We start from the raw sequence: 16,707 nt of genomic DNA, 5'->3' as shown, positions 1-16,707 counted from the left end.
TTCATTACTTGGTCGAGCAGGTTGGCACAGTACACATGTGCATGTTTGGGGCCAGGTACAGCTGTGTGTCGCTGTCGTGGTAGGCCATCACATTTGGAATGTGTGTCTTGGTGTGGGTGTTGCTTTTCCACATCCTGACACTGACAATGTCTTTAGGTCTGTAGACTTGGCTTGACTCGCTGATGGGTTGGTTCAGGAGCACATTCACTTCTCTCTGTTTGGGGTTGACGTGCCGTAGGAAGGCGCTGTCCAGAGAATTGGCCAGGTGTATTTGTAGCAGGTCAGCTGGCATGGCGATGGCGTAAGACAGTACAGTTGACACAAGGCTTAAGGGTATCATGTATGGTGGGGTTTTACTCGTGGTTAGGCTGTCATTGGAGGAGCTAACCTCCCACAGCATGTCTGTTGTTAATGCTGTAAACAGCTGAGTCTGGGTAAAGTTCTTCTGGAAGACAGTAAACAGTGGTTTCAAGGAGTTTACGGTCTGGTTCGCTGCACTGACACTGGACATAACAATGTTAAACATTCTGGCGGCAGCAGCGGCTCTAAGCAAAGCTCCCGGGAACTGTTTGGAGCGGTGGTGGTGTCCACTTAACTCCATTTGTGTAACAGTCACTTTCTCATGTTGGCTGGACATGTGTTTGACATCGGCCTCGGTGTGAGTGAGGGAGTCCTCTCTCCATTGGAACCTTGTACAGCTGTATTCGGTTACAGTGCTGGGGTAGTGTGCCCTGTCATCGGTGGTAAGGAGTCTCAGCGGTTTTCTCTGTGGCAGCTGTCCTCTCTTTGGCTGACAGCACGGCACGGCAAACCACAGCAGCATCCTGGTACAGATAATAGGGAGAGAGAGAGAGAAAGGGAGAGAAACAAACAAGGCCTGTCTTTGGTTGGACAGGGCAGTCTCTTTGCTTCGTGGGTGGCAACTGGGTTTAGCTCGCCCTCGCCCATGTTTTGCCACATCTTGCTGCTGGCATGACGCATGCCTCCGTGTGTTGTCAGTGGCTCTGGTGCTGCGTGGTGCAGCACATGCTGCGTCATGGAAATATATTGGCATTATCCCCCTTTTGCTCCGTGGCATTACAAGCCCTGGCATTGTGATGTCAGACGGTGCACAACCCACAATATTGTTCTGTGCACGCAGCATGGTTTGTGTATCATGCAGTGGTCTGGGGCTTTGGTTGTCAGTGACTGTAGACTGGTTGCCAGGGTGGATGGAGGGGTCTGAGAGGTGGTAAAGCAAAGTCATTATCGAGGTTTCAGAAGCCCGCATGTCCGCTATGTTGGTCTGTGTAGACAACGGATCCACCGTAAGAGATTCTGAGGTAGGCAGTTTAGCTAGTAAAGTTCTTATGCTGTGTGTAATCCCTTCAACCTTGAATGTGGGTGGGTGGGTGGGTTGGGAGTGACCACAGAATGTTGTTTAGTGTGCCAGTTTTGGCAAGGGTGTCAGTGTGATCTTTAAAGTCCTTGTCTAGACTTGGTAACTTCGAGTGTCCTTTTACCTTCTTCCAGTACCCGATCACATTGTGTATCTATGTGATGTTATCACATTGCTAGAACAGGTGTTGGTGTTTGACATGCTAGTTGTTTGTACGTGTGAGTCCGAGTTCCACACATTCAGGTGAGGATTGGAAGAAACCCAGCGTGAGGTGTAAGGTTTGAGCACATTGCAGGTTGAGGCGAACAGCGACCCCTTTGGTGTAAGCTGGTACCACCGTACCCTGTTTGTTGACTAAGGTACAGAGGCTTGAACTTGGGCCTGTCGTTAGGGCGTTGTACTCATGGCTGGTTGCTGGGGTTCCCGTGACCTCTGTGACCTGACCGTCTGGCTCTGTGGGAGTTCCCGTGACCTCTGCGACCTGACAGTCTGGCTCTAGCAACCTGTGTGGCTGGAGAGAAAGAGGTTCTCGCACTTGAGCAAAGTCTTTTAGCTGTTTGAAGTTCAGAAAAGGGTCAAAGTGTTCTAGCAGGTCTTTGTCGATGAGCAATGTATGAGTGTTCATTGGTGGGACATACATGGGATGTATTAGACTCATCGGAACAATTGTCAGGTGAATGGAAACAACCTGTTCAAACTGGATGTCATTCTGTCTGTACACCTGTACATTCAGTTCATAAGTTTGAGGTTTAAGAGTTCGATCTTGTCTCTTAGCTTCAAATTGGAGTCTTTTGAAAAGGTGAGATGAGATCACCGTCAGGTTTAATCCTGTGTCGATCAGGTCTTCCCTGTTGACTCCTTTTCGGCCCACCCCCTTTTTGACAAGGCTGCCCAGGAATGTTGGCATCAGGGCAGGTGTGACGATCGGTGGGTGGTGAGGACTGGTCTTGTGTAGCTCACTGCGAAGGCAGGTAGTCAAAACAGCATTTTCTGGTACCTTGTGTTTGTGGTACCTGGTGTGAGGACCTGTGCTGTCTCGGTCAGGGTGTGCAGCTGTCGGCTGCGGAGCTTGGGTGTTGTTGTCACTTTGTGCTGTGACAGTTAGCTCTGTGGTCTGTAGATGACGGGCCGTGTTCTGGGTGCTAGGCTCATCTTCCTTGTGAGTTTTCATGTGAAGAAGCACTTTCAGCACCCTCAGGATCTCTGCTGTCTCAGACGTGGCTGCACTGTGTTTTTCTGACGTGGGCTCAGGATTGAGCTTACCAGTGTCGTGTCGAGAGTGGTTCCACTGCCGGCTGTTGGGGCTTTGTGTCCTGGATGGTGGGAATCGCTCGCTCTGGTGCGTTGGATGAGCACCACCACGATTGTGTTGCCCTCTGCTGGCTTGGAACGGTATTGACTCTCTGTAAAAATGTCTGTGACTGTGGTGTTGTAGGGCGCCATCTAGGGTTAACTCCAAGCAGTGCTCAGAGACAGAGACTTTGGGGTTTTTCACAGTCTTTTCACAAATAGTCTTTTGCTTGGTGCAAGCTTTGTGGGCTAAGTTCCGTAACTCGTGTAGTCCTGTTACGTGGACACGCTGGGACTCTGAGATAAAAACTCCAACTGGCATGTAGGTTTAGGAGGAACAGAGTTTTTAAGTTGACATCCTGTTCCATACCTGGTTCGTTGCACGCTCCGACGTAGGCTTTTCGTAGCTGACTACAGAAAGTCTGTGGGTTTCAAATCGGCCCTGTTTGAGGTCCATAGCAATAAGGAGCCCATGGTCTGAGTTTGGATCAGAGAATTCAAGAATCAAAGTCTGTAGCAGTTGCTGGTAGTACGCTTTGACAATCTCTGGTTGACGATCCAGAAAACACTGCACATCACGGCTGGACGTGATTTTTAACAGGTACAATGTGTTCACATCTGTCACGTTAGCGACAGTTTGCAAATGAAAGTCAATGGCTTGTAAAGAAGCATGAATGTCATGTCCTCCTGCAGGATCTGGATTGAATGTAGAGATGCTTCTGGCTAGCTTGTGAAGTTCTCTGTGAGCAGTGCAGGGTTTGGTGACATGCGTTCTCTGGAAGGGTTCTCTCCCCTCTGTTGTTGACAGCTGTTCTTGTAAGCTGGCTGGTGATTTCTTGAGCCGTGAGCTTACACCCCCTTTTTCTCTGCTGGACTGGATGCCTGGAACATCCTGACTCTCTGTCGGTGAGAGAAGCACAGCACACACACACAAAAAGACCAATGCAAGTTCGTTCTACCTTTAACGAGCTATATTCATACAGGCTGTGCCGTTTATGAGAATTTTGGGGCTAACTGATGCAAACAGTCAGACAGTTAAGTAGCCAATTAACTTGGGTCAACGAAGGACCTGAAATGGAGATTTGACAGGCAGTAGCCTAGCGGGTCGTGTGATGACACCGGCTGCTGGTGGTCGCTCTACTATTTAACTTCGTTGGTGGCTCACAGGTTACTGTCTCTATGTGAAATGAAAGAAACAAATCACAACAGAAAAGTGGGTAGAAAAAGATCAAAGTGAAACAACACTTGAAATGAGATAAAAACAATAGAAACACCAATGTGTTAGTGAGAATAAGGAGGCCTAAGCCTACTGCTAGGTTTTAAGATAGGGCCAACAGGTGAGTGGGCTATCTGGGTAGGAAACCTAGAAATATGGTGTGGCTTAAAGAAGCAAAAGGGTCAAACACTTAAAATATATCCGGGGGAATATCTAATATTCTGTGGCTTATAATAAGAGGATAGGTTTTATCACTTTTGGTTCACCTGGTGGAATCCAGCGGCATGGTCAGCCTCCCTGGCGCTCCCAAACACTCAACCGCAGTGTCCCTGGCCCTCCGTTACTCTGACGCTGCGCCCTCTCAAACAGCTTGTGACTTTTAACACAACCGGCAACACCAAGATGTCAACCGCCAGACAGAACTACAAAATTGGGCTGTTCCCCAGAACCCTCTCTTAGAAAAGAAAGTGGGCCCCGATTTAGCCCCCGGTTTAGGTACTGGTCCCAGAGATTGCGTCGTGTGTCGGCTGGACTGATTGATCACCGTTGGAGTGCCAAATTGCTGATGTCTCCACTGCGTGCCGCAAACGGACAGAGATAAGAGGGACCGAGTTTCACTCACGGCCAGTGTTGGTAACGCCGGTCGGCCCCCTTGCTCACTGGAAACCTGAGATGACTGTCCAATCATCAAGGGAGTTCTACAATCAAATACACAAAGGATGAACAAAGGAAACTTAAAGTTAATTAAGGTTTGGTTTGTTTAACATCAATTGAGTAACTATATATGTAGAAAGGAAAGGTAACAGCTTTACCTAATAATGATAAAACAAAACAAAGTAATTATGATAATAATGGTAATTATCAAAATAACCTAAGTGAAAAGAGCGAAGAAAAATAATAAAAATCAAAATAAAAGACAGGAATGAAACAAGGGAGAAGGAGTAGTTGGTTTTCACCACACAAGGGGGGGAGTACTGCTTCTCTGTCTTTAACCTGCTGAACAGAAAACTTAATTCAAATTAAACATTCTAAACTGGTTTAAATCAAAATTTAAAATAAGCATGTAAGAATTAAAAGGAAAATCTGAATAATATCCTATAATAACCCATGATAGCTTGTAAGTTATCATTCATAATTATGAAATTAATCAACCAGGGGTGAGATTAATCAAAAAGGGTAAAAGTGGACATGCAATTCAAAACAGAATGGAAAAGACAGAGGTCTGTTAGTCGATTTAACAGGAGACTGCCACTAGATGGCTTACCTTCTAAGTGGGTCAATCAGTAGTTGACCTGAAACATCTAGATTTCCACTATTAAACAATTACATTTTAATTCAAATCATGTTTGAACCAAACTCAAAGTAAATGTAAACAGTCAAAGGCAGGGAAAATTATTTTGTTTCCCTGTAATAATATTCGCAGGAGCAAAGCTGTAAATGCAAATAATTATCGAGAATTTAAACAGCTAATTCATTACCTCAAGGGGGAAAAATTAGCAATTAGAGCGCATTATCTGAAACGGCCACAGGATGGCGAATTTGCACTCATGCAAGCTGGAATCAGAAAGCAGGGCGTAACCTGAAATTTCTGAACCACGAATTCCCTCTGGTGTTTAGATAGCGGAATTACAATTTCAAAATGACTTAGAAATTATCTGATCGTTTGTCAGGCTGATTTTCTGCATCAAAAATCACAAGTAACAAACAGAAAGTTTTGATTCTGTGGTGCTATATTAAACATAGGGTGAAGGAAGGATCCGTTCCATGAAGTAACAGATTTACATGTTGCAAATAATAAAAGATTACTTCATCTTTAAATTATTCATATTAAAAATGTTTTGGCGAGCCAGACAGCCAGGAGCTGCAAATTACGAGTAAGCTCCAGTGACGAATCAAAAAGAAAAAAAACCTGTGGAAAATGGCAGGCATAGATAGCTGCGTGATCAAATCAGCATAGTGATACTGAAGTTGAGCAACTCTGATCTCGTTACAGTTTGTAAACACCTAAAATATGAGGAGCCGGCCAGAGGGTTTGAAAAAGAAACACGACGGGCTCTCATTAGATTGACAGAGAAAACGCTGGATGATATTGAAGAAGCAGAGGATAAAGAGGTGTTTCTTCAGTGTCTGGAGGATCTATTGTTGCTAATAGACTCGCTCATACAGTCAACTAGAGCTGCATCGAACATTACACCAGATGAGATAATGAGTTAGACCTGCTGAAAGACAAGTATTCCAGACTGCAGATGGAACAAGCTCAAGCGTGTCAGTCACTTGAGGAAGAGATTGTCACAATGGAACAGCGGCTGAAGGAGGAGACCAGAGCTAGTACAGTAACAGCACCTGCACTGCCTGAGGTGAGTCTAAGGAGAGAGTTTCGGGATCTGTGGACAAATTGGGGTAGCTGGACAGCGAGAGAAACTGTCTTACGCCAGCCTAGAACCAGAATGAGTCCGGACTGCGAAAAGGTCATTCCGAGATAGAAATCAATGAAGCTGTAACACTTGCAGTGAGCCCAGGCCTTCACTTGAGAAACATGTTAGAAATTAAACGAGATCTCACACTTCCAACCTTAAAGGCAATACTGAGGGGGCATTTCAAAGTCGATACACCATCTGACCTGTTACAAAAGTTCATGAACATCTCACAAGACCCAAAAGAATCAGCCTAGAACTTTCTATTCAGAGGAATCGAGCTCAGAGAAAAGTTACTGTGGAAACTGAGTAAGGAAGATGAAGGTGAGCAGTTCAGCCCAGAATTAATTCAAAGAAAATTCCTCCGCTCAATAGAGACCGGACTACTAAGTGAAGCTGTGAAGCTGAAACTTAAGCCTTACCTGAGCAACCCTAGAACCAAAGATGAAGAGCTGATAGAGCGAGTGAATGAGGCTGCAAACCTAGAACAAGAGTGACAAGAAAAAATGAAAAAGGCTGTAATGAGTAAGTCATTACCGTGTGTACATACCTGATTTTTCCAGATTGGCGAAACCCCTTTACCAGCTATTGTCATCACCTCCTGGGGAAACATCAGCTGTGGATTAAAGAGGTAGAGGGAAATGTAGCTGCAGACAACACAAAGGTGGCCCCCCGTCAAACACACCTATACAGTGGACTCAAAATCACCAAGAGACATTGAACTTCCTCATTGACAAACTGACCATCCCACCAATCTTGGGCTTTCCAGACCACACCCAACCATTCATTCTGCACTGTGATGCATCGCAAGAGGGGCTGGGTGCAGTGTTGTACCAGAGACAGAACAGTAAATTGGTGGTTATTGGTTATCCTTCCAGAAGTCTAACTATGCCTGGGAAGAATAACCACCTTCACTCAGGGAAGTTAGAATTCTTAGCATTAAAGTGGGCAATATGTTAACGTTTAAGAGACTACCTGTACCATGCTCCACATTTTACAGTGTATACTGATAATAATCCGTTGACTTATGTTCTCTCCACTGCCAAGCTCAACTCCACAGGGCAAAGATGGGTGGCTCAGCTGGCAGATTTCAACTTCTCCATAAAGTACCGCCCTGGCAAGAGCAACACGGACGCTGATGGTCTGTCCTGGATGCCAGTGGAGATCAATCAATTCATGGAGCAGTGCACTGGAAGAGTGAGTCAAGAGGTCATCAGTGCATTTATTCAGGGACTGTTGGTGGGTCAAGACACTCCACTGGCATGGGTTACTGCAACTCAACTACAAACTCTCCAGCTGGTGAGTGATGCTGCTGTGTCTACGTCAAACTAACCGCTCACACTAAATCAGATCTTAGAAAGTCAGCGAAAAGATCCTGTAATAGGCCGAGTTCTTCAGTATAAAAGTAAGGATCAGAGACCACCGAAACAAGTATTTAAAACTGAGTCAACAGATGTGAAAATGCTCCTGAGACAGTGGCAAAAATTGTACATCAATGAGCATGGCATACTTTACAGAAAAGCCGGTGGAAGAGATCAGCTCGTTTGCCAAAAGAGTATCACCAGACTGTATTTAAGGAGCTTCATAAAGAAATGGCACATTTAGGAGTAGAGAGGACAGTGAACTTGATTCGGGATTGCTTCTACTGGGCTCGTTTGCAGAGGAACACCGAGCACTTCATTGCCAAGGAATGTGAGCGCCTAATGCGGAAGAAACCACACAAGGTCACAAGAGCTCCTCTTGTTTCAATGGGCTAGTTGCATATCTCCGCCATCTTGGATTTCCGGTCTTGCGAGTGTGTGCGTAGATATTTCCGGTTGTGCTTAAAGTCAGTGCAGAGAACCGGAGAAGTCCAAATATTACCTTCTATATGTTTACAGGATTTATAATATCACTTCATATGCAAATAAGATATACACTGCTATTATCACTATACTACAAATGTTAACTGAGCCAGTGGATTTGAAACTTGTGTATGTTTGGGTCCGGTGAATGAATTAAATACACTAATGTTCCCTACTGTTCACGAGATGAAAGTTGAACTCATGGCGTGTATACACAGCTATATAATGTATTTAATCTTACCAAATATGTAAATGTACAAATTACTTATTTCTCGAAAATGTTTGCATTATTATTATTATTTTTATATTAAATATTTACCTCGTGAGACTTGGTCTGCGATTTATCTTCAGAAATATCCATTTCTCAATTGTACACATACATCAGTCTGTTTCATCGTTATTTTCACAACATATTTTATTATTTTACACAGGAAAAAATAAGTGACTCATTTTAATATGTTTAATCTGATAATTAATGCAAAACAATAACAATATACATGGCTGCTCATAGACAGATAATGATTTATGCTACAGATCTTTCACAAAACAAATAAACAGATAAAAACACACATGAATGCAAACAGCGATCTTTTATTTAATGCAAACATACCATAATTATATTAAGTTTAATTGTACAGTTAGTTATAAATTATGTTATCAAATAAAGTTAATAAAACATGCTTTATCAGAAATCTCTGTGCGTCTTGTTTGACAGTCAGAAACATTTATCTTACATAACAGAACAAAACCAGCTCTTCGAAAATGAAAAGTATTGCATATTTGAATGGTTTGTGTTTGAAAGAAGAAATCCCTGTGGACCTGACCTGACTCTGATCCGCATAATCAACAGAAGAATAAAGCAATCTCCGCGTTGTATCTTGATGAATTTCCACACAGAGGTACGCAAAATATAGTGAGGATGTTTCTCCATGTTTTTGATATACCACTATCGGCTGTTAAATTTGAAAATCATTAATTATATACATCTAGCCAAGATCCGTATGCAAGTTTCCATTACAGTCAATGCGAGCGTCGCAAGACCGGAAATAAGTACGCACACACTCGCGTCGCTGAAGCTCACCGGCGCCATCTTGTGCACCTAGCCCATTGTCACCACATGAACGTTTGAGCTAGTGTCTATAGACTTTTTATACCTGGAAACCTGTAAGGGAGGGTACGAGTACGAGTCATAGATCATTATACTCGTTTTGCACAAGCCTATGCCACTAAAATCAAGTCAGCCAAGACAGTGGTGGACAAGATCTTTAATGATTTTGTTTTACGTTTCGGATTCCCAGAAAAGATTCACCATGACATGGGAAATAATTTGAGAACCAGTTAATGTACCAGCTGCAGAAGTGTTGTGAGGTCCAAGCGTCTCATACTACCTGCTATCACCCACAAGGAAATTGACAGGTAGAGCGTGCAGAAGAATCATCTGTTTCCTGTGGTCTTGTCCTGGTGGTCATCTGAGACAAGGTCTTTACAGGGGATCTGTATCTGGAACTCTAGTTTTTCTGGTCTCTGCTGTCTTTCAGGGCAGTAGAGGTCCTTTCTAGGTGCTGATCCACCATCTGGTCTGGATACGTACTGGATCCGGGTGATTGCAGTGACCCTCTGATCTGGGTACAGACTGGATCTGGTGGCTACGGTGACCTCGGAATAAGAGAGAAACAGACAAATATTAGCGTAGATGGCATTTTTCTAATGATGTAGCAAGTACATATGGTGTTTTGGGAAGTGTTCCCGGTTCCGGTTTACATAATTAATGCATCCTAAAAATCCTTTAACGGATTTGGATATTAAAAGCATATTAGTATGTTATGTGTAAGCCAGGTTAAAAAGATGGGTCTTTAATCTAGATATAAACTGCAAGAGTGTGTCTGCCTCCCGAACAATGTAAGGTAAGTTATTCCAGAGTTTAGGCGCCAAATAGGAAAAGGATCTGCCGCCCGCAGTTGATTTTGATATTCTAGGTATTATCAAAGTTTTGAGAACGTAGCGGACGTAGAGGATTATAATGTAAAAGGAGCTCATTCAAATACTGAGGTGCTAAACCATTCAGGGCTTTATGAGTAATAAGCAATATTTTAAAATCTATACGATGTTTGATAGGGAGCCAGTGCAGTGTTGACAGGACCGGGCTAATATGGTAATACGTCCTGGTTCTAGTAAGAACTCTTGCTGCTGCATTTTGGACTAGCTGTAGTTTGTTTACTAAGTGTGCAGGACAACCACCCAATAAAGCATTACAATAATCTAACCTTGAGGTCATAAATGCATGGATTAACATTTTCTGCATTTTACATTAAGGGCATACGCCGTAATTTTTGAGATGGAAAAATGCCGTTTTACAAATGCTAGAAATTTGGCTTTCTAAGGAAAGATTGCGATCAAATAGCACACCTAGGTTCCTAACTGATGAAGAAGAAGCAGAGCAACCATCAAGTCTTAGAGTGTTCTAGGTTATTACAAGCAGAGTTTTTAGGTCCTATAATTAACACCTCTGTTTTTTTCAGAATTTAGCAGTAAGAAATTACTCGTCATCCAGTTTTGTATATCCACTATGCATTCCATTAGTTTTTCAAATTGATGTGTTTCACCAGGCTACGAAGAAATATAGAGCTGAGTATCATCAGCATAACAGTGAAAGCTAACACCATGTTTCCTGATGATATCTCCCAGGGGTAACATATAAAGCGTTAAGAGTAGCGGCCCTAGTACTGAGCCTTGAGGTACTCCATACTGCACTTGTGATCGATATGATACATATTCATTCACTGCTACGAACTGATGGCGGACATATAAGTACGATTTAAACCATGCTAAGGCACTTCCATTAATGCCAACAAAGTGTTCAAGTCTATGCAAAAGAATGTTGAGGTCAATTGTGTCAAACGCAGCACTAAGATCCAATAAAACTAATAGAGAGCTACACCCACAATCAGATGATAAGAGCAGATCATTTGTAACTCTAAGGAGAGCAGTCTCAGTACTATGATATGATCTAAATCCTGACTAGAAATCCTCACATATAAAATTTTTCTCTAAGAAGTAATATAATTGTAAGGATACCACCTTTTCTAGTATAGTAACATGCACTCCATGGCGATTGGAATGTGACAGGATTACCTGCCAAAGTCGACAGTTATGAGGTGTGGTTTATATGAGGTGTGATTTATGCATTTACCTGTTAACAGAGCAATCAGTTGGGTTTGATCGTCACGTACCTTGCCGTGACCAAGGATGTGTGATAAGAAGCTACGTGACGTCACGTGCCTTGTCGTCTTTAATATATTTTGCCATATGTGTGTGTGATTTTGTCAAATGTCTTAAGTGCTGTAGATTTGTGTTTTTGATAGTTTTTGTTCAGAGCAAAAAGGAAGGAAAACCTGCATGTTGGAACAATTTAGCACCTCCAAATCCCCGAATATTTCATAATCTTCAGAAAGTTGACGGAACTATGACAAGTAAAATTTAAATTACACTGCAATATAGCTAATCAATGAACTTACAATGTTATTTAGAAGTGCACATGTAAAACAACAACCAGGAACAACCAATTCACAGCTTTCTTGTAAGCACCATATATCATTAATGGCACTAAGATACTGACAGTATAAACCAAAAAGACAAAAAGAAAATTGTTTATGAGTTTAAGTGTTTTTTTCCCCCAGAAAGCATAAATCGAAAAATGGCTTAATGCATTAATACAGTTAAATCCAAAGGCCAAATTCTAAATTAACAATGGACCATGAGTAAACACTTAAATCCTGTAATGTTTCATGAATTAATTTAGTAGTTTAGAAATTTAATATTCTAGCTATTATATAAATTATACTGGAATGCATATATTCACACACATTACAATTTTTTAAATTATTTTTCCAAAGTTGGCCTCATTGTACTGATATTTTATGTTCCCATTCATAAAACATGAACACTTCACTCTAGTGTCTCAGTGTGAACTCAAATAACACAATTATCCATAAGCAAGCATTCAGTAGAAAAACTGATGTTTATTTAGTGTTGTAAATTTACACACAGGTTCTTGTAACTCAGAATCACTATTTTCAACAACAAAAATATTAATTACAACATACTTTGTACATATTTCAAACGGTTCATTTAAGTTTAGCTAAATCAATTAACATTTCCTGCAACTTGGAATTTCTAAGTTGTATTTACTTGAACAACAATCTAGTTTTGACCAAATGCTTTAAAAAAAAACAGGAACTTCATGACAACAATGTTCTATTCTTCACACACATAATCATCCATAAATCTTGGATGATTAGCTTGTGGTTAGCTTGTCATTAGCGTTTTCTTTTCTCCTCTCCTCTCCTCTCTCACGCTGCAGTTTTCCACAAGTTCATCAAACAACCGCAGTAAGAATATTTCATCAAGCACGGTGAGTAATGGCTTCTCCTACAATTGTTATTTGCACCTCTTGCCACATGTACAGTTTATCTATCTCTGTCACTGATGAGGGATTCACATGTGATAAATGCAGGGAAATAGTTAGGCTGACAGAGAAGATTTCAGAATTAGAGACACGCATCCAAACTTTAATTGAGGACAGTAAGAATGTTAGGGCTCTAGATATGGCTTTGGATGCGTCTAGCTCAGGGACTCCTGTACATTGTCCGGTTCCAGCAGAGCCCCTGCAGCAGGGCAACTGGGTGACGGTGAGGCAGCGTAGTCGTGGGTCAAAACACCGCTCTTCTGTTCCCATCAAAACATTAAACAGGTTCTTCCCACTCAGTGATGCACCCACTGAGAAACCTGATGAAAGTGCTCTAGTTATTGGCGATTCTATTGTACGGAACGTGAATATAGAGACACCAGCCACCATAGTCAAATGTTTACCGGGAGCCAGAGCGCCTGACATCTTGGCAAATTTAAAAGTGCTGGCTAATGCTAAGCGTAAATACAGTAAGATTGTTATTCATGCCGGCGCTAATGATGTTCGACTTCGCCAGTCGGAGATCACTAAAAATAACTTTAAAGAGATGTGTGAACTTGCAAGCACGATGTCAGACACTGTAATATGCTCTGGTCCCCTCCCTGCTTACCGTGGTGACGATATGCTTAGCAGATTGTCATCACTCAATGGCTGGATGTCTAAGTGGTGCCCACAGAATAACATAGGTTTCATAGACAATTGGACGAGCTTTTGGGGCAGACCTGACCTGTTTAAAAGAGATGGTCTTCATCCCTCCTGGGGTGGTGCTGCTCTTCTGTCTAGAAATATGGCACATAGTCTTAGTGTTTATACTTGACTAACTGGGGCCCAGGTCAGGAAGCAGACAGACTGGCTAAACCGACCGTCTGCTAGCTGCCTCCCGTCACAGAGGTCAGTTAATTCTCAGCACATAGAGACTCTTTCACCTAGATATCACACTATAGAGACTGTGTCTGTTCCCCGAACTAGAAAATACAAAAAACGTCCAAACCAAGTTAAGGTTAACAATTTAATTGAGGTTCAACAAATAAAAAACAAATGCAATATGGATAAACAAATAATAAAGATTGGCTTATTGAATATCAGATCAATTTCTACGAAAACACTTTTTGTAAATAATATGATAACTGATCATAATATAGATGTGCTCTGTTTGACAGAAACTTGGCTAAAACCTGATGATTACATTATTTTAAATGAGTCCACCCCCCAAGATTATTGTTATAAACACGAGCCGCGTCTAAAAGGCAAAGGGGGAGGAGTTGCTTCAATTTATAACAACGTTTTCAGGATTTCTCAGAGGGCAGGCTTCAAGTATAACTCGTTTGAAGTAATGGTGCTTCATATAACATTATCCAGAGAAACCAATGTTAATGATAAATCCCCTGTTATGTTTGTACTGGCTACTGTATACAGGCCACCAGGGCACCATACAGACTTTATTAAAGAGTTTGGTGATTTTACATCCGAGTTAGTTCTGGCTGCAGATAAAGTCTTAATAGTTGGTGATTTTAATATCCATGTCGATAATGAAAAAGATGCATTGGGATCAGCATTTATAGACATTCTGAACTCTATTGGTGTTAGACAACATGTTTCAGGACCTACTCATTGTCGAAATCATACTCTAGATTTAATACTGTCACATGGAATTGATGTTGATAGTGTTGAAATTATTCAGCCAAGTGATGATATCTCAGATCATTATTTAGTTCTGTGTAAACTTCATATAGCCAAAATTGTAAATTCTACTTCTTGTTACAAGTATCGAAGAACCATCACTTCTACCACAAAAGACTGCTTTTTAAGTTATCTTCCTGATGTATCCGAATTCCTTAGCATATCCAAAACCTCAGAACAACTTGATGATGTAACAGAAACTATGGACTCTCTCTTTTCTAGCACTTTAAATACAGTTGCTCCTTTACGCTTAAGGAAAGTTAAGGAAAACAGTTTGACACCATGGTATAATGAGCATACTCGCACCCTAAAGAGAGCAGCCAGAAAAATGGAGCGCAGCTGGAGGAAAACAAAGCTAGAGGTATTTCGTATTGCTTGGCGGGAAAGTAGCATATCCTATAGAAAAGCATTAAAAACTGCTAGATCTGATTACTTTTCTTCTCTTTTAGAAGAAAACAAACATAACCCCAGGTATTTATTCAATACAGTGGCTAAATTAACGAAAAATAAAGGCTCAACAAGTGTTGACATTTCCCAACACCACAGCAGTAATGACTTTATGAACTACTTTACTTCTAAAATCGATACTATTAGAGATAAAATTGCAACCATTCAGCCGTCAGCTACCGTATCACATCAGACAGTGCACTATAGACCCCCTGAGGAACAGTTCCACTCATTCTCTACTATAGGAGAGGAAGAATTGTATAAACTTGTTAAATCATCTAAACCAACAACATGTATGTTAGACCCTATACCATCTAAGCTCTTAAAAGAGGTGCTTCCAGAAGTCATAGGTCCTCTTCTGACTATTATTAATTCCTCATTGTCATTAGGATATGTCCCCAAAACCTTCAAACTGGCTGTTATTAAGGCTCTCATAAAAAAGCCACAACTTGACCCCAGAGAACTTGTTAATTATAGACCAATCTCGAATCTCCCTTTTCTGTCCAAGATACTAGAAAAGGTGGTATCCTCACAATTATATTCCTTCTTAGAGAATAATGGTATATGTGAGGATTTCCAGTCAGGATTTAGACCGTATCATAGTACTGAGGCTGCTCTCCTTAGAGTTACAAATGATCTGCTCTTATCATCTGATCGTGGGTGTATCTCTCTATTAGTTTTATTGGATCTTAGTGCTGCGTTTGACACAATTGACCACGACATTCTTTTGCATAGACTTGAACACTTTGTTGGCATCAGTGGAAGTGCATTAGCATGGTTTAAATCGTACTTATATGACCGCCATCAGTTCGTAGCAGTGAATGAAGATGTATCATATCGATCACAAGTGCAGTATGGAGTACCTCAAGGCTCAGTACTAGGGCCGCTACTCTTCACGCTTTATATGTTACCCTTGGGAGATATCATCAGGAAACATGGTGTTAGCTTTCACTGTTATGCTGATGATACGCAGCTCTATATTTCCTCGCAGCCTGGTGAAACACACCAATTTGAAAAACTAATGGAATGCATAGTCGATATAAAAAATTGGATGACGAGTAATTTCTTACTGCTAAATTCAGAAAAAACAGAGGTGTTAATCATAGGGCCTAAATACTCTGCTTGTAATAACCTAGAACACTGTCTAAGACTTGATGGTTGCTCTGTCAATTCTTCGTCATCAGTTAGGAACCTAGGTGTGCTACTTGATCGCAATCTTTCCTTAGAAAGCCACGTTTCTAGCATTTGTAAAACTGCATTTTTCCATCTCAAAAATATATCTAAATTACGGCCTATGCTCTCAATGTCAAATGCAGAAATGTTAATCCATGCATTTATGACTTCAAGGTTAGACTATTGTAATGCTTTATTGGGTGGTTGTTCTGCACGCTTGGTAAACAAACTACAGCTAGTCCAAAATGCAGCAGCAAGAGAACCAGGAAGTATGACCATATTAGCCCGGTCCTGTCCACACTGCACTGGCTCCCTATCAAACATCGTATAGATTTTAAAGGGGGGGGGGTGAAATGCTATTTCATGCATACTGAGTTTTTTAAACTGTTAAAGAGTTGGATTCCCATGCTAAACATGGACAAAGTTTCACAAATTAAGTTGTACGTTTGAAGGAGTATTTCTGTTCCAAAAATACTCCTTCCGGTTTATCACAAGTTTCGGAAAGTTTTTTTCGAGTATGGCTCTGTGTGACGTTAGATGAAGCGGAATTTCCTTATATGGGTCTTAAGGGCACTTCTCCCGGAAGAGCGCGCGCTCCCGTATAGCAGAGCAATGAGAGGCTGAGCACGGACAATCACTGATCAGAGCAAGAGCGTCGCGAAATGTCACAAAAGGAGTGTGTTTTTGGTTGCCAGGGCAAGACAACCCCAAAGAAAAAACAGCATTAAGGGACCAGTGGCTGGAGTTTATTTTTACAGAGCATCAACGGAGCTGTGCAAGTGTTTTTGTTTGTTCCCTGC

The 16,707-nt window shown here is 41.6% G+C and overlaps 1 protein-coding gene across 1 annotated transcript; it reads left to right on the top strand.

The window, feature by feature from the left end:
- Positions 1 to 12,447: 12,447 nt before the first annotated feature.
- LOC128030125 (uncharacterized) lies at positions 12,448 to 14,537 on the top strand. The gene has a single exon (XM_052617625.1). The coding sequence runs from the start codon at positions 12,561 to 12,563 to the stop codon at positions 13,422 to 13,424; it is 864 nt and encodes a 287-aa protein (XP_052473585.1). The 5' UTR covers positions 12,448 to 12,560; the 3' UTR covers positions 13,425 to 14,537.
- The last annotated feature ends 2,170 nt before the right edge of the window (positions 14,538 to 16,707 follow it).

Source organism: Carassius gibelio, chromosome A16 (genome assembly GCF_023724105.1).
Source record: "Carassius gibelio isolate Cgi1373 ecotype wild population from Czech Republic chromosome A16, carGib1.2-hapl.c, whole genome shotgun sequence".
NCBI lineage: Eukaryota > Metazoa > Chordata > Actinopteri > Cypriniformes > Cyprinidae > Carassius > Carassius gibelio.
Note: the sequence above shows the minus strand (reverse complement) of the source record. Positions and strands in the feature narration are given on the sequence as shown.